Here is a 19,103-nt window from a genome sequence, read left to right on the forward strand (position 1 = left end):
TTTGTAAATATATTTGAATGTTTGTTACAAGTAAGCAGAGAAACTGCTGAACAGATTGAGATGAAACATAACACATACATAGGCCATGTCATAGATTAGCGTATAGGCTTTATTTTACCCCTAAAAAGTACACAATGGAAATATTTTTCACTGTTTTCAATGCCGAGCTTCACCAACTGTTTTAAAATATGAAGAGAGCAGTGAACATAAGTTTATGTCGTCTAAACTGCACTTGTTTGCTGACGTGGCGTGACGAACGATACAACGCACGCGAAAATATCAATAGGTATATATATGTTTGCCAATAATTAACACCCAGTACATGCCGCGGATTTGAAAACAACGTATTCGAAAAGAGGAGTTACCAACTTAAACTTTATAACGTAAAAATATAATTAATCGGTACTATTCCGTCTTCGGTTACATCTCTCCACACACACCACTATCTAACATCATTCAAGTGTACAAACTGTACAAGTTAATATATAAAAAATATATATAAATAACATTAATGGCTTGCCGCAACCAACTTCATAACTATTTCCGTCACTAGATTTGCATAATACCTACACCCGTTAAATGTTAATAAAGTATTTTTAATAATTCAAATATTTATACATATACTTTTTTATAATTAGAGAACTATTTTACATGTTTATTTAATGTTCTGAGGTTGAAATGCAAAAGGACGTTTTTAGTTTTGTATCTTTTGCACGAGTTTTTCCCCGTTTACGAAAATAAATATAAAACTATTTTGTTAATGAATACGTAAACTGCTCAGAGATCTTTATTTGCTATTTTATATTATTATTATACAAAGTGACTTTAGACGACTAAAGCGATACGCGCAGAAACCAACTTTTTTTATATTGGACGTGATGGTAAGTAGGGTCTAAATAAAATGTCGATTCAAAAGATGATCCCTAGTCGTCACAATAATGCCGGCCTTTTTTAATGTCAACACGCCCTGCAGACGTCAATTTATTATCGAGAAACACTTCACTATTACAAAACTGACAGAGATTTAAGTCACTAAATTTCAGCAACTCGGCCCGGACGACCATATCGGCTTTGTTATCGGCGTGTTAATCGGCAACAACTTTGTTGGAAGTCAGAAAACATCAGCTTCATGCGTCAGCGATCCCGAATGAGCAACTTTACTTTTGCAATTAGTATTTAACGTGTCAAAATAGTCCACGCAGTAGCAGCTCTCCGAAATGTCTGTCATATTTTTGCTACCAAGTTGAAGAATGTAGGTGAATTAGCAAGAGTGTACGCACTAATTAACGTTATCGCAATCTCCGCGTTTTTTAGTATTTCTCAGATTTGGACATACTAAAATACTCACAAAAAGACAATACGTTAATAACCATTGTAGTGTTAAAATTAACATAATAGTGTTAATTTTACTTAATTTACATCTTTGATAGTGATAATACCTGTAAAGACAAAATAACAAACAGGTATTGTCTACCCTTTAGGTTCACTATGGAAGTAATTATTAAAATTTAAGTGTTTCGTCCAGCTGTATGTATAACTTATTTAGAGTAAAGTATGTATAACCGTTAAGATGAGTAAACGGCTAAGGCCATATCGCCTAAGAATAAGTAAAATAACTGGGTTTTTTTTCTTTAAAAATTAATCAGTGGCAGCTCGGAATGAATCAATCAATCAATCAAGTTGGTAGGGTGATAACCCCATGCCTCGAAAAGCACGCAAAGTCTTTAGTCCTGCGCTTGATCTGTCTCCAATCATGTCGGGTTGCCGTTTCACCGGGCAGGAGAGAGTGCTTGTGTATTGCGCACACACTTGAGCACTATAATATCTCCTGCGTACTTGGCTGACCTCCGTTGAGATTGGCCGCCGTAGCCGCAATTCGGTTAGGAAGGGATCGTCAAGTGTCCAAGTAACATCTAATATCTCAAGACGTCAAGTTCAACATATTGACACGCAGAATTCCATCGTTCAAAGTTTTACGTGAAGATATAACCTAAATGAGATGTAGCGTTTACTACCAGGAGATCCATTGGCTCATCTTGTCATTCAGTGTTGTAAAAAATATTGATAATAATTATATGAAACGGTCCGAATTCGGTAGAAATTTAAAAATCTTGCTAGAAGACTTGTTAAACTAGTATATAACTAACTTATCATTCCCACGATACAAGAAAACATGAAGAAGACTACGTAAGAGTTCAAAAAGATTTCATGTGAACTATAAAGCTTACAACCCGCGACTTCTTCTAACTTGAAGACAGTAATTAAATATGTTTATGGTCGAGTTAATCGTCTGTATCTAACGGTAAGTCACGTTTTCTTAAACGCTTCGTCATGGTGTCTTAATTGTGACGTCACACGTCACGTGACAGTTATTAGCCCATCTCTACGTCCGCGCAGGAGATATTTCCATCATCTATTCAGAAGATAATCAAACAATGGAGTGGCGGATCAATAAATAGTCAGAAAATAGTAACAAAAGAACATCACAGCACTCGACATTATGGAATAATACCCAGTAATTATACTGACTATAATATATTTCAAAATTGTGAACAATACAAATGCTGTGAATTATTACATATCATTCATATTGAATGACATTAAAAGTATTGACTCCTTTATTTTACAGATACACAGTAATGTGATCTCCCTGCACCTAATGGTAAGTGGAGTGAGGTCCAATATAATGTCGATTGACGAGAGATGATTACCCCTCGGCAGTCGACACAATTATGTAGGGACCGGATATACACAGGCTGATCCCGGTACACGATTCTTACGTGGGCCACTATGGGGGTTTCAACGTCCCGTGTACGGTGGTCGCTATTCGGATAGATATAAAATATGTCCAAAATCAAATACTCGGAGCTTAGCCACCAAAGCCTATAGGAACTCTCGCGCATAAGACAAAGTTCCAAAGATGTATACTGACATATTTATCATTTGTTCCAGGTCGTGTCGCTGTGATTATGTTCAGTATATGCACTGTCGTGCTCGGAATCATTCTGTCCTTCGTACCCTGGCTGGATTATATCATATTTAGGGTAAGTTATCTTTTAACTCATTATTAAAGTAACGACGTGTTTGCAAAACCGCATGTCCGATCCTCAGGTCGAGTATCATGGTCGATATTTGCTTGCTGTTTATTGAAAAGAAAAAAGAAAGAAAGAAAAGAAAAATATTTTGCAACAAACATAAGTTACATACACATAACAAACAAACAAGCGAAACAGAGAAATAAAATTTAAAAAAAGACAAAAAATATATCTTATTAAAAAAATAGACAAAGCGATGCCACAAATCGAACTCATGCATAACGCAACCGATTATTCTAGTAATGAAATAGATTAACACTTTATCCGCTATATTATTTATTTTTATGATTCCATCGTAATATTATATTAATGCTCTAATAATTAAAAAATCAAAAACAAAACACTCGTAATATCTATAGATAAAAATATATTTTGTTGCTAAACATTTCGGCAAAACCTTATAAGCGTGTTATGCTAATGTGTTAAATAATCAAGCATTTCGAGGCGGATACAGTTGCACTAATACATAAGTAAACATAGTGTTAGAAGTAATATTCCATTTCTTGGTGCGACCGAGCAGTTCAGTTGCAGTCCTGAATTTCATACTGACGATCAAAAATATACCCTGTGTGTTTATTTCGGCATCTAGACAAAATATATGTTTGTTTAATTCGTTTATATCGTGGGTGTTAAAAAATTAAGATTATAACAAGAATTGTTTAACTTATTCTTCACTTTTATATTGGTACTAACTTTTGCCTGCCAATCCGCCCGCTTGGGAAAGTTCTTCCGGGATAATAAGTAGTATTAGGAGTAATATAGCTTTCTATTAAAACAATTCAAAATCGGTTTAGTAGTTCCTGAGATTAGTGTGTTCAAACAAGCAAACAAAAAAACAAACTCTACAGCTTTATAATTATTATGAATACTAGTATGGCTCAAATTCGAATTTCGAATTCTGACAGATTACAAATTTCCAATGCAAATAAATCAAAAGAATATTACTTCGTACAGCCATGAACGTGATCTAAATAATGTCATTCTAAAAAAAATAAACGTTTTGGTCCGCTAATGATTTATATCAGACAGATTGATGACATAAAAACTGGAAATAAATAAAATTATGTTCTCTATAATAAAAACAATTTGCAGGTTAATTATTTTCAAATCCACGATGATGTGGATCTGTCATTATATTATCTTGTTTGTAGGATTTAAGATTAGGTTAGGTTTTCTATGCGATCGAAACTATGTAAGTGGCACTAAACTAAATTTAAAAGATATAAAAACGCCATAATTTATTTATTTGGTTTTTGGCTCGTAAAACCATAAACTTGATTTATTTGTTCAAAGCATATAATTTACATTTGGAACTTTATTCTAACACTAGCTCTTGGTCATAGGGGGATGTTATATAGCCTATAACCTCCTTTAATAAATTGTCTATCTAACACTAAAAGATTTTTTACTTCGAACCAGTAAATCCTGAGATTAGCGCGTTCAAAGAAACAAACTCTTCAGCTTCATATAGTATAGATTATATACATACATAGATTCCATAAACACAACAAAGTAAATACTTTTAATGTTAATTATACATATTAATATTAATTATTCGAGATAATATTAATAAAATTTATTAATGATTGTCTCCCACAGGAACTCAGGCTCTGGAACGGTTCAATAAGCTACAGTTACTGGCAGAAACCCGGAGTGAACAGACTGACCAAAGTCTACATCTTCAACGTTACCAATCCCCAGGGATTTATAGAGAATGGTGAAAAGCCAAAACTGGTGGAAGTCGGACCTTTTGTGTATAGGTAAGTTGTGAAAAATCTTCATCAACTGTTCTATTGTGTCTTATGTTCTTAGTTAGAAACCAGTGCCCCAGAAAATAAACCAGGGGTTCCATGACCTTTTGGCTTTTTCCATAATACTATGGCGAAATTTGGATTTCATGGATAAGTGACAATATGTTTTCCTATTAATAGAACCTAATATGGCTGGCTAAATGTAAGTGTACCCCTGCTTGCCCCTTAAACCTGAAATAAGTATAAATATTAAGCCCTTTAGAAGTTGGTCAGAGGGCGCGGCATTTATTTTACAAGGAACTAAATGACAGTTTTGATAATTGACGTAAAATAAGGAAAAAGGGGCTAATTATAGAAGAGACTTGCATGCTATTAACTAATGATTCCGTAACATTAAACACTCACGCTTAACCATTATTTTGTTTAGTTTTTACTTTAGAGTTTACACCATAATCATTCCAAATTTGTCAGTTGAATGCATTTGTATTGACGCGTTTGAGACAAAACATTGGAAATCACATGACTTCGCTATCCATCATTAACATGTTTCGTAAACATTTCAGTACGTTACTTGTTAGTTCAAATGATAGCCTTTTAAGGGAAGAAAGGATAGATGGTTCGTATATTAGTACTAGGAACCGCTTTTAACTACTTTTTTGTTATGACAACCCTAAAACCTAATGAGCAATGAATCTTTTTCAATTCATTTCAATTTACAAAAAAATCAATCAAAAAATTTAAGTTGCCTAAGATTATTATAACATGGACAGAAACAAAGTTTTCGAAATGTGACTGCTGTTTCGATGTGCTTTTTTATTTTTTATTGCTTTTAATGACTACGTAAGCGATACAATCGCCCATAAACAGTATATACACCATCCAACACCTTGAATTACAAAGTATCGTTTGGTATTCCACTGCGCTCGCCATCCTGAGACATGAGATGTTAAGTCTTATTATGTCCAGTAGTTACACTGGCTACAATGTCCTTCAAACCGGAACACAACAGTGTCTACACACTGTTGCTTGGCAACAGAAATAGACATTTCGGTGGTACACACCCAGGCGGTCTCTCTCATATGAGAGACCTACCATCAGTAACTGCCTACCTCTAAGGATAAAAAGTGTGAGCTTATTCATGTATATAAAGAATTGCAGCCTACAGACCTATTAATGTATCACTGTATTACATCAAAACTATAAAAAACAAGTTAAAACTAAAACTATGCTAGGCACTCATATTGGGCAAAGTTTGTAATATTTCTTAATACGTACAGGCGATGAGAAAAGTTTTACTCGCGTAATAATATAATTTCTGTCATGGAGATGTTGATGCTTTCCTCAACGGTTACAAGAATGCCTTCCAGGATAGATCCTTACTGGAAATGCACTGCTTATGCAGGACAAACCTGTAAAAATCGGAAAATACAGAAGTTGAAATTAACTTTTAGATACAAATATACTAGATATTATAAAAAATCTACCTTAGAACGTCATACCTATTAAAAACAGGGAGAAAAAAAATCATGCTTAAAAAATATTGTCATTATGATCCTAGTAGTTAGTATGTAAAAATCTTGCATGATGACTTGCAGGGTATATATAATTGCATGATATCGTAGTGCTACCTAACACGATATTGGTAAATATTTGCATGCAAATAGTTATGATGTTGAACCTTGAAGAGTATTGATTTAGTTCAAAGAACACAAGACTTACTATATGTTTGAGTTATGTATCGATAATATTCATAACATACAACGTGCAGGATATATTGCAGGATAGATAATCCTGCATGGTTCCCAATTTATTGTGACGACCGATAGTAATGTACATTTTGCACCTTATATTTTCACTAATAATTCACAAAATGAATTAACAGTTATTCGTTCAGCATAATTTATTCCTTAAATTTCTTGGTGCTCGTGGGCGTAGGTAATTTAAGTAATCTCTGGACTATCGGCCGATAATTCTTTTTGTGTTTGTTTATAAATAACTATATTTAATTTTTAGTTTGGATTATTTGTACGGTGAGAATAGACTCGCACGAATAGACTAGTAATCTGTATTTTATGTACACCAAAGATCCAATGACAAGAAAAAATAAAATGTTAAATCATTCATTCATTCATATTTTATGACACGATTTATGAGACTCGTTCTTAATTTACCTTGTTCATTTCCATCAATAGGTTCTAAGTATTTTAAAATAATGCATGCAATGACAAAAACCGCAAGAAAATAGACATTTAATGATTTCCTCAATACATCTTACAATACCACATGTTTTTTAGAATTATTGCTATATCCAAAGAAGGCGATGTTAATCTGCAACATATTTGAATAAACCTTCCTACATCATTTTAAAATAATTGTTTCCAAGAATGATGAGACTGTGAACGGTAACAACAAAACTATATACGCGTGTACTTCCTACAAAAATACCTACTTGCAGGAAATTCACAACATTCTGACTTATGTCGGTAAAAAAAACATAGTACTATCGGCTATTACATTAATGAAATTTATGAAAAAATACTATGGTGCTTTTTTATAATTATATAATATGTAAAATACTGTATGCAGAATGGGATTGAAGCTCAAAGGATCAAATTTTAAATGACTTGCTAACTCCTCACTTATTTAAAATAATACCGAAAAAATAAGTTAACCTGAGGGAATCAGAATGGTATCAAAACCCTATTTGTCTAATAAGCTTAACCAATAATTGTAAAACCCTTACGCAGAAAGGAAATTAACACAAGGTTAATTATGTATATATAATCACAAGCACCATTTAAACGACACTAGCAAAAATAATTGCAGTTGCAATCCGAGGCATCCGATCCATCGTGCAAGACGTGCAATTAAAACCTTAATTACATTTTTATATAGTTTGGTATGTTTATGTGCGTAGTTATTCGTGTCTCGGAATTTGAACCTTCACACGAGTAATTACCTAGTATCAAGACATAAAGTTACTTCTTGTTTAGTTTATCTAGTTTTTATCTATGGCGCTGCTTTTAATCAAATAAAAAATATTTTTTGTTGCCTTTGTGTTAATCCAGGACATGGTACCTTGTGCCAAATTTCACCCAAATCCGTTTAAATATTTCTTCTCACAAACGTTCAAATATTTTCACAAACTTCCACATTTTTAATATAAGTAAGAAGTAAAATAAAATTAAAATAGTAAGAAAGTTGGGAGTGAGATAATATTAGCACGAAGTAAGATAAGTAATTTGCCCACACGGTCAGCTAATCATCGACCTATCGAGGTGACAATTATATCCTGTAATAACTATAAACTATTTATAATAGCCCGTAATAAAATGGTAATTTAAAATCGGTCGGAAAGGGCGCCTTGATCATTATAGCAGCAGGAAAACTAAAAAAGTTATACCTAGTTTTTTATTCTAATACGGCGAAGTGATTTCTCTGTTATTTTAAATGATGTGCATAATATAAAAAACTAGCTGTACCCGCGGTTTCACCCGTGTGAAAATCAGTGTGTCACAAAGTTTTCCCGCGTAAATTCCGACCCACGTCATGTTTTACGCGACCTGTTCCACAGTAATCATTATATTTCAATCAATTTATACAATTTATCAATTTAAACGGAATGTACTATTAACTTAAACCTTCCTCAATAATTGCACTACCTTTTAATTAAAACCATACAAGAATCCATTCAGTAGATATTGAAAAAATCGATCACATACAGACAGACAGCTTGGGTTTTTTTTTTATAATATGTATAGATAGATTTATAAACGAATCGTTCTAAAGCGTTTTAATCTCTACATTTGTAAACTTGCAAAACATCATGCAAAGAAAACACAATCCTGCAATGAATTTTCTGCTCGTCTGTACCGGCCAGCAAATTGTCGTAATCACAGAGCTAACACTCATTGCGACACAAAAATTACGCGCGAGATCTCTCCGGATTTATATAACGTTATGTTTCTAAAATATGTATGAGCCGACTAAATTAAAATGCTCTGCAATATACAGCAATGCCGTAAATATTCGGGATGTAAGGTATCATCACCAGCCCCAGGATATCCACTGCTGAACATGGACCGACTGAATATAAATTCTTTGTAATACACAGAAAATGCCATAAATAAAATTGCCTCCTCTTTTAGGACCAACTGGCTGTACAATCCGGATAAAATTAAGTTTTAAATTATCGATGGTTTTAACACACTATATTTGGTAAAATTTGCTGTGTCATTTGGTGCCCAGCGTTACTATCTTCTTGTTGATTAAACGAAGTAGAAAATTTAGGAAATACTTCGTATTAGTAAAAGAATATTAAGAATCAAAGTCATAGTTGAAGAGTTTAGCGTGATCAAACTAAAGCCTTTCTTTTATTAGTAATAATAATATCAACTCTGTATTATAAGTATGTTTCCTTGGGTTTTGAGCCTGCGGACATTTGTCTTTTTTTATTCCTGAACATACAAAGCACAGTTTATTCTGATGACTTTGAGGCATTAAAGATTCCAATAAAAATAATATTTTTTAACACCTTTTCAGTTAATTTGCGAAATTCTCGGAATTTCGTCAAATAACGTATAAAATATAATAAAAACAATTAGTGACGGTCTGTTACGGAACTGGTTTATTAAACCATTGCTTTGTCTATAGTATGAGTGACGGAATTTGTGGGGGTCAGGGCTAAGTATAAAGTTCCTTTTAATTCCATAGAATTGTTATGTAAATTTTGTTGAGACATAATATTTGTGGCCGTCTTCTGTCATGAGTATAAAATATAGTTATTTACGGACAACTTATATTAGATCAAAAAAAATATTTTATTAAAGCGCTAATGGATCCAGGCAGCTCTTTTGTGTTATATTATACCTAATCTGTATCAGAAAAAAACACATTATTTATTAAAATAATTTAAAAGTGAAAGTGAAAAAACGAATAGTTAAACTTGAAAGTCGATTTGTTTACAAAACACGCTAAAAATATTTGATAAACGGTGAATATTGTAATCTTATTTTATTTTATAATTTAAATGAGTCATTTAATATTTTAGTTATTATCCCTATATTGGAAAGGTGTGAAAAATCGCACCTAACGTCAGACGTAACGCAGTGATAGATGTACAAAAAGATATAGCAGTATTTTGTGTTTCACCTATAGTATGAGTGCTAGTTCTATTGAAAATTTGTATGATGCCAACACGAAAAAACATATTCTTTTGGATTTTATGTTCCTTTTGCTAGTCGGCAACAATCTAAACATTTCTCTGGCATTATACATATTAATAGGCGCTGATGACATCCATGAATTACTTGCCTGTAAAAACCCTGTATAAAGTTTACGGTATCGATGATGATACGATGATATCTATTGCAAACGCTTGGACACACCTGCGCGAACTATTCGCTGCGATCTGACTAAGGTTGTTATTAATACATTTGTATTCAGTATGCTTATCTTTAATGTATCAACAATTGATCTAGTTTTATAGATTTTTAAACTAGATATAATTACCAATATTACTGGACGTCTAACGTCATCATCAACCGCAGGATGGCCACTGCAGAACATGGGCCTGCCCCAAAGATTTTTTTAAACCCGCTAATCGTAGCAATTTTAATCACACCAGTTTGACCACGCCTTTATTTTTGAAATTAATAGTTACCTATCGGGAAATACCCGTAACAATGCTTAACAATTACTGTAATTAAATTATCATACATTCAGTTTTTATGGTTTATTGCAACAATCTTATTGACGATAAAGTGGAAAATTATGATGTTATGTGGTTACGGAATCGATTATACAGCTTAATTAACGTACTTGGTATATTCTATGGCTTTTGACTTCGATTACAGATGGAGGCAATATGTATTTTTAGGATTTAAATAATAGTAGCTTACTATGCAGTATATCAAATATCTGTTTTGTTCTATGGACAGAAGAAGCTTACGTATAAGATTTTTGCCGTAACAGATATTTTGAGATCATTTTAGCTTGTTATCTATGCCTTTTCATTAACTAAAAACATACTAGTAGCCCTCGCCCCCTCAGATAGGACGGAATACACTCGACTATAAATGGGTGCCCCAGTTGCACCTCTGCCTACCCATTCGTGAATAAAAAGCGTGCGTATATAAAGGTAAACCAGATAGATGCCTTAAAATTAATATTCTACTGTTCGCTGGTGGTAGGATATATATTAAATCCGCCCGGATAGCGACCACCGCACCCAAGGTGTTAAAACCTGCCATAGTATCATCATTAATCGGTATATATCGAGTTCCAACAGGCCGGCATAATTGTGTCGACTGCCGAGGGGTAATCATCTCTCGTTAGTCGACATTCCACTGAACCCCACTCCACTTACCATCAGGTGCAGTTTATCGTGCAGAAAAAAAAGGTATCCTACCGCCAAAGAACCCTTTAACTTCCATTCTCATTCGACTTTCTTTCCAGAGAGAACATGGAGAAGGTGAACATCAAATTCCATGACAACGACACAGTCACATACCAACACAACAAGATACTGCGCTTCGTGCCGGAGCTGTCTGTTGACAAGAACCTCAAGCTGGTGGTGCCGAACATCCCCTTATTGGTGGGTATCATTAATTAAAATCCAACTAAATCATTGTGGAACTACCGGTGACGAAGAGTCCATGTAAGCCGATTCCTAACGGCTTCCCTTTCGTCACTTATATAAAATCTAATTTTCATTGTAATGACTTACAAACCGCACTTATGTATATTTGTAGTACCTATATGTTGTGTCGGGTTCCGTTTCGGAATCACTCTTCGCCACTGGGAACTACACAATGATTTAGTTTAGTAAGGATAAATACCCTTGTTTAGATATTTAGTATAATACCGAACATAATTGTGTGTTATTTCTAGACAGTGACTTCTTTCTCCCATCACATGGCTGGCTTCCTTTTCAACATGTTCGTCACTGGTCTTGATCTCACATATAGGGAGAGGGCCAAGCCTTTTGTCGACGTCACAGCAGAGCAGCTGGTTTTTGGGTAAGATTATTTTGTTTCTTTACAATGGCTTCTATGGTTCTAATTCAGGTAATACTGTAGGGGGTTTTCTAACAGAATTTAGACAATTTGAATTTTCTGGAGTTATAATTCATGGGCGGTTGATAAAACAAAGTAAAATCTCCTCTACGACGTTTATTAGAAATGTGTCTTGCGTCCACCTCTGATTTGAGTGAGAATATACCTACACCGGAAAAGAGAAGATAGATAATATTAAATATTACCGAGTGGTCTCGTAAATGCCATTATGTTGTCTATTTTTATCGTAAGCACTGTAAGCATTGTTATTATTGGAAGCCATTGTGATCAGAAGGTATTTTCATCCATCTTTTACATCTTAATGATCACACTATAATATAGTGTGATATATAAATATATATATTCATATTATGAAGGTTAATTCTAAATTCTGTGTGTTTGTGATCAGTTTAGCCAACTCTCATTATGTTGTAGAAATATGGCAAAACTAATAGACATCCAGCTTGCATCCCAAACTAACATAAACCTTGTGTTTAGATCATTGTATTTTATAATTAATTTCGTACAATTTTATCGTGTCCGGGTTATTAATTTCCATTGTAGTTTTTGTTCTATGGTTTTTACTTTTTATGTACAGTCTACGTTTTGTAAAGGAAGGTATTAGTCAAAACATTACATGATTTCAGTTTTTGTTGTCTTCAGAAATCTTTGTAATTAATGTTTTTGTAACCAATGCAACTACTCGCTCATGACATATGAAATCACTTTATAGACATTTTGCACAAATGATAATTATAAATTCTATTTCTGTAATATTATCTTTTTTATCGACAACCCATAAAAACAGTAATAAAACCACTCCGAATTTTGGATTTCAAAGTTCTACATGACCTGCACTTGACTAGCGATTTTCATTAAAAATAAAAAATATTTTCATTTCATTCTTTGATTATCTCATTTATTATATCAATGATCTAGCAATCATGCCTTCAGTGCAATGGGTCCCTAAATTTCAATCCTAATACATACTCCAGAAGAACAGTAAAGTTTTCGACGTTCACAGCTTGACTAGGCTGATGTGGAATCAAAAATAAGACTTCAATTAGACGGAGCAATTGTATAAAGACAACAAAAAGTTATAGTTCTGAAGTGTGTACACAATATTAAGGCAAAATTTTTGCTCGCGATGCGACACGCATGAAACTTGCTGCAAGAAAATTGCTCCGTCGAATTCAGGCTTTAATTTTTTGTTGTTTATCTGTTGTTTAAAGATATGTTGACTTTTTGTAGGTACAATGACCCGCTCGTGGCGCTCGCGCACATCTTCTATCCAAAAGGAAAAAGACCTAACAGCCAAATGGGATTATTATTAGCTGTGAGTATTAGTTATTTAGATTTAAATGCTAGTTCAGAGATCACTGACAACTAACCATTGACGTTATTGACCTCTCTGACTCCATTTATACTAAAATTTTATATTAGTCTGTCACAATGCTCTTTATTTTTAAAGGAGTAATGAATTTATATTTTTACATACGGAAAACGTATATGCCTAAAACCGCCATACGTAACTTATGCTACGAAAACCAAGGTTCCTATGAGAATTTCATCACAAGAAACTGACATTTACGAAGCTGAAAATAAATCCTATTTAAGGACAAAAATTATAATGTTAATCAGTTTTACACATGGTCAGATACAAACAAAGCTACGTAAACACAATACGCTGTTTTCAACATATTTTAACATTCCATAGAGAAACGGCACCCTCGACGAAGTGTCCACAATCTACACTGGACACAAGAGCATGGAGAGGTTTGGATATCTGGACAAAGTGAACGGATTGGACCACATCCCCCACTGGAAGGACAAGCCCTGTAATAATTTAAGGTAAGGCAATCATATTAACCAAGAACCGCCGTGGCCTTCTTTGACGCATTAGAAACGGCCCCGAGATATCCTGTTGCACAACAGAGCAAGAGGATATCTCTTCCTAGGGCTCTTTCTTGGGGCTGTCTTAGTAAGTAGGGGCCAAAGAAGCCCCCAAACACTAAGGACACTCTTAAAGTCTACTGCAGCAAGAGACCAACCACCCGCATTACCGGCCGTCTCGGAATCACCTATTACGGAGTTGATAGGGGAACAACGCCCACTGTTCTTCCCCGACCTCCTGAACATACAACATCTTCCTTCCCCAAAGCTTTCCTTTACCGCCGACAATGTATCCTAGTTACTCTGGTATTGAGAGTGTTTACGATCGATGCTCGCTAAACAATAACTCTCCATAGATATGTAACAGAAAAAGAAATTGACAGTTTGCATTAAATACTTATGGTACCGATTGAAGGACATCATTTATTAGGCATTCAATGGTATTGTCTCAAATGATCGCAGTGCAGTGTCATGCACGTTTCATTGCATCACTGTCGCTACTTTAGTACCACTTACAGTCAGGATAATAAGGTCTCATAAATATAATAATAATATTAAAGCCATAATAAGTACCTAAATAAAATGGTTTATGGATAATCGGTCAATATATTTTCCTTAATAATTATAAAAGTAAACATTATGTAGTTAGCTAAATCAAACATAATTAACTGTATGCTAATTGCAGATATAATTTTATGTTTGCCCGCCCTTGTACAATAGTTAAGTCATACATGCACATACATATTACATACTACAAATATAAATCGACAAGTTTAGGATAAATTATAAAACTAAACAACTGAACTTATAAATAAGTGTGGAAGTTAGTGACATTTAGGTAATAATTAGATAATCACACGTAAAATTTTACACATAGGTAGACAAAATCTTTGAACACCAACCTGACTAAATTAACTAGATACCTCGCAGTTCTGGTAATTCAGGAAAAATAAATTCCTAATTCCGGTAAATATTTATTATAAGAGTAAATTACAAAAATGTATTAAAATACAATTGAACTAGGCGTTGCTCGCGGGTTCGCCAGAATGGAAAGCCTTTCACGCTACAAGTCGTAAATCACAGTAGCGATGTATGACGCTAGCGCCATCTATTTAAAAAAAAGTTTAAATTATTTCCCATAGAAGCAAATTACCGAAATAAAAAGTAGCGTATGTTTTAAACTAGGACATAGTATATGTAAAAGCGGCGATAGCCTAGTTGGGTGTGGAACGGACTGCCAAGACGAATGTCCGCAGGTTCAAATCCCAAGGGCACACACCTCTGACTTTTCTAATCATGTGTGTATTCTTTGTGAATTTATCGTTCGCTTTAACGGTGAAGGAAAACATCGTGAGGAAACCTGCACATCTGAGAAGTTCTCTATAGGAATTTCGAAGGTGTGTGAAGTCTACCAATCCGCACTAGGCCAGCGTGTTGGACTAAGGCCTAATCCCTCTCAGTAGTAGAGGAGACCCGTGCTCAGCAGTGGACAAGTATATAATAAGGGCTGATATTATTATTATTATTTATTATAGTGTATTTGTATGCTATTTTCACCTTTATTCGTTCAGCTGTCTCTACATTTGCACACAAACATCCAAACACCTTTACAAACTTTCGCATTCATAATATTACTTAAAAAAATAAGATATGGTAGTAAGATTAGCGTAAACACAAGTAAAACCGCATTATTTCTGTACTACCTACATCATAAATATTTATGTATCATTTAATAGCAATTAGCACTCATTACTGCGGCCTGGGCATGTGGTATTTATTTTTATATAATTTGCTTAGAGGAAACAAGCGTTTTAATGGACTATTTACATAAGGAAGTTAATTATATTCTCGGAAAAAGAATATAGAACTTAATGACGAGACGACCAGCCGTTTGACCTATCAAGGTACTAAATTCATATTCACGACTGTTATCTTCCAAGGCGTAGGTAGGGGCTGCAACTAATCCACCCACTTTTTGCCGTGAGTATTCTGTGCATGATGTGTTAGGAGACAAGTCAATTACTACTCCGGGCATCAGCCCCATGATGAATTAATGATATCAATCATATCAGATGAAATTTGTTTGGTTTATTATAAAAACCCACCCACTCTCCTGCTTTTAAAACTTGGTTATTATGTAACTGCTAATTCAATTTATCTCTGATTTCAATAAATTATTACTCGAGACCGAATTATTTTATGTTTTTGCATATTATGTTGTAATAATTGCGGCAATTCGACTTCTGCTAATTTTGTAGCTTGCAGGACTTGCGGCAAGACAAATGAATATAGATAGATGTAATAAATATTTCCGCAAATTTTATCGCGTCTGGAACTTTTTGCGCAAAATATTGTTACAGGAACTGGCTAGTCCATATTTAGCATTAAAATCAAAGAATCAGTTGGACAGATTATCGCCCTTAAAACAGACTCTTCGACTTTATAATACTAATATAAATTAAATTTACTTTAAACAGAACAATGTATCAGTTCCTCCCAGCATCTGAGATGGAGCCTCGCTGCCTCTAGTGACGAATGCAAATTATGATTCACCAATATTTTCCAAACAATATATTAACTTTTAAAAGATCAGCACGGGGCAAACTTTATTGCTTACATAGTGAGTTAAAACAAATCTAGGCAGGTACTTTCGTCTATTTCAAATAATAATGAGATATTTTCGTGGTTTGATGGACATTGAATACAGTCATACGTAACTATCGGCTGTTTTCCTTCTGCGGGCGAAAGAAAAAGGAAGAGATTATCTATAAAGCCACTATAGACCGATAGCCAAGAATTACATTAAATAATTCTGTCTTCATTCCAGGGCTTCGGAAGGTTCGTTCTTCCCTCCCCGGTCGGTGACTAAGGAAGATATAGTCAACATTTACGACAAGGATCTGTGCAGGATCATGCCCCTACAGTACAGAAAGGATGTATACAAAGATGGTAAGTAACCTGCTAGACAACTCAAAACACCGAAAATAAAATGCTAACAAATCTATCTAATTTTTAAAACGATGAAATCCGAACTAAATATGTGTTTAAATAGAATAAATATGTATATTTATTATATTATATGGTAGGTATAAAAAGCGATAGCCTATTTAGGAGTGGAACGGATGGGCGAGACGAATATCCGCGGGTTCAAAACCAAAGGGCACGCACCTCTGACTTTAATAAAGTTATGTGGGTATTCTTTGTGAATTATCGCGTGGTTTAACGATGAAGGAAAAGATCGTAAGGCAACCTATGTCAAGGGTATGTGAAGTCTACCAACCCGCACTAGGCCAGCGTGTTAGACTGCGGCCTAATCCCTCTGAGTAGTAAACAGGGCTGATATTATTATATATTATAAAAGACTCCTATATAAAAGTTAATTCATGAGTTATAGATTCTATCCCTACCATTTATCTGTTTGTTCCGCCACAATGGGTTTGAAAGATATAATAGTGAGGACGGCATTTGTGCTATTTTTCCAGGCATCCAAGCGGGGTTGTACACGCCTCCGGAGTCGACGTTCGAGTGCGCCGACAAGAATCCTGACAATAAATGCTACTGCCAGGGCGAGTCCTGTCCACCCAGAGGGTTGCAGAACATCAGTCCGTGTCAATATAGTAAGTTTTTAGTATAATGATTTGTTATGTTTACGCGAATGTTAGACATTGAAATTAAACTAATTTTCCGGATTCTATCGCGGTTTTTTGTTTTTTATTTTTCTCCCGACGTTTCGAAGACTTTGCAGCCTTCATGGTCACCGGGGTGGACTGAGGTGTTGTTCATCCGTAAAGTCAGAGTTACAATGTCTACCTACATTTTACAATAAATTTTAAAAAAGTTGTATATTTATAAAATGTAGGTAGATATTGTAACTTTGACTTTACGGATGAACAAAACCTCCCCCCCGTGACCATGAAGGCTGCAAAGTCTTCGAAACGTCGGGAGAAAAACAAAAAACCGCGATAGAAACCGGAAAATTAGTTTAATTTCAAAGTTTGTAGTATTTAAAGTTAACACTAAAAATTCAGCCATACCTGAATAATTTTATGAAAATATATTAATTAAATTATCAAATAACCTCAGCCCGTTGCAAAAGCAAGGTCTGAAATTGTATACGATGAATGGCAATAGACCTCCCTCCCACTGGGTACTGCATGGGGACGCACCGCTGACGAAATATGATACTTTCTGCCTACCCCCGAAAAAAAACAAAGACGTACGTAATACTAAGTAATGTTACTTTAAATGTCATATAGTCACCTAAAAATAACGGGTACGCGTACACTATCAGATTTTTAAACGTAATTTTAATAAAATGACGTTATGCCACTAATTCGTTTTAAATTTCAGACGCTCCAGTATACCTCTCGTACCCTCACTTCTACGACGCGGATCCTTCGCTACTGGCTCCGTTTGAAGGGCTCAACCCTGATAAACAGAAACACGAATCATACTTTTTGATACAACCGGTAAGGTAACAATAATAGAAGTGAACATTGTAAAATTTTCTATATTTGGATGTGTGTCATCAGTTATTGCATTAACCCTTGGTATTTGGATAAAATTTGGTACCCTGGACTTTCATTTACTAATGGGAAAAAAATTGTATCCGCCTGTATAGTAATCACCGCACACAAGATGTTAAAACCTTTCATAGAGGCCCGCGTCACAATCGCATTCCGGGATCCGAGATTTCCGGTACCAAATATACCGGCATTATTCTGTTGACCGGGAAGACATAATCATCTCTCGTCAGTCAACTCTATCTTATCCTTGGTACTGCTGAGTTGCCTCAACAAATTCAGTAACTTCAACCTCTGTCAGTTTTGTAATAATCCATTGTTTCCCGGCAATAAATTGAAAACGTCTGCGTGGGGCCTTAAAATTTAAAAAGGCCGGTATAATTGTGTCAACAGGCGATGGGTATCTTTCGTTAGTCCACACTTTATCTAGATCCTATTCTATTTACCGTCTATACTACTTTTTATTGCAAAATCATATTGTTTTTTTTATTCCGAAAACGCTCATTCAAAAAGCTAAAATAAAGTTTTGTTTGCAGAAAATTGGCGTGCCTCTAGAAGGATTTGTCCGAGTGCAGCTGAACATGAAGGTAGACAAGGCGCCCAATGTGTACATCAATAGTATCGACAAATTTCCCAACATCATTTTCCCGGTCATGTGGCTTGAAGAGGTAACTTGACTACTGAAATTTATGTAATTTTATTATTCATAGTAGGTTAACGATACCAATAACAGGAATTGAAAGATTTTTTTCTAAGCTGAAAGTGAAGTTGACACTCAAGTATAAG

The 19,103-nt window shown here is 34.6% G+C and overlaps 1 protein-coding gene across 1 annotated transcript in view; it reads left to right on the top strand.

The window, feature by feature from the left end:
• The window catches only part of LOC115447925 (scavenger receptor class B member 1), a 110,941-nt gene that overhangs the window by 87,473 nt on the left and 4,365 nt on the right, over positions 1-19,103 (top strand). The window contains exons 3-12 of the mRNA XM_037444390.1: positions 2,953-3,044; positions 4,695-4,855; positions 11,303-11,441; positions 11,738-11,865; positions 13,153-13,237; positions 13,619-13,752; positions 16,622-16,743; positions 17,277-17,411; positions 18,145-18,263; positions 18,854-18,985. Of these exons, the coding sequence (XP_037300287.1) occupies positions 2,953-3,044; positions 4,695-4,855; positions 11,303-11,441; positions 11,738-11,865; positions 13,153-13,237; positions 13,619-13,752; positions 16,622-16,743; positions 17,277-17,411; positions 18,145-18,263; positions 18,854-18,985 (1,247 nt within the window). The remainder of the gene's footprint in view (positions 1-2,952; positions 3,045-4,694; positions 4,856-11,302; positions 11,442-11,737; positions 11,866-13,152; positions 13,238-13,618; positions 13,753-16,621; positions 16,744-17,276; positions 17,412-18,144; positions 18,264-18,853; positions 18,986-19,103) is intronic.

The sequence above is a fragment of the Manduca sexta genome, chromosome 28 (assembly GCF_014839805.1).
Source record: "Manduca sexta isolate Smith_Timp_Sample1 chromosome 28, JHU_Msex_v1.0, whole genome shotgun sequence".
NCBI lineage: Eukaryota > Metazoa > Arthropoda > Insecta > Lepidoptera > Sphingidae > Manduca > Manduca sexta.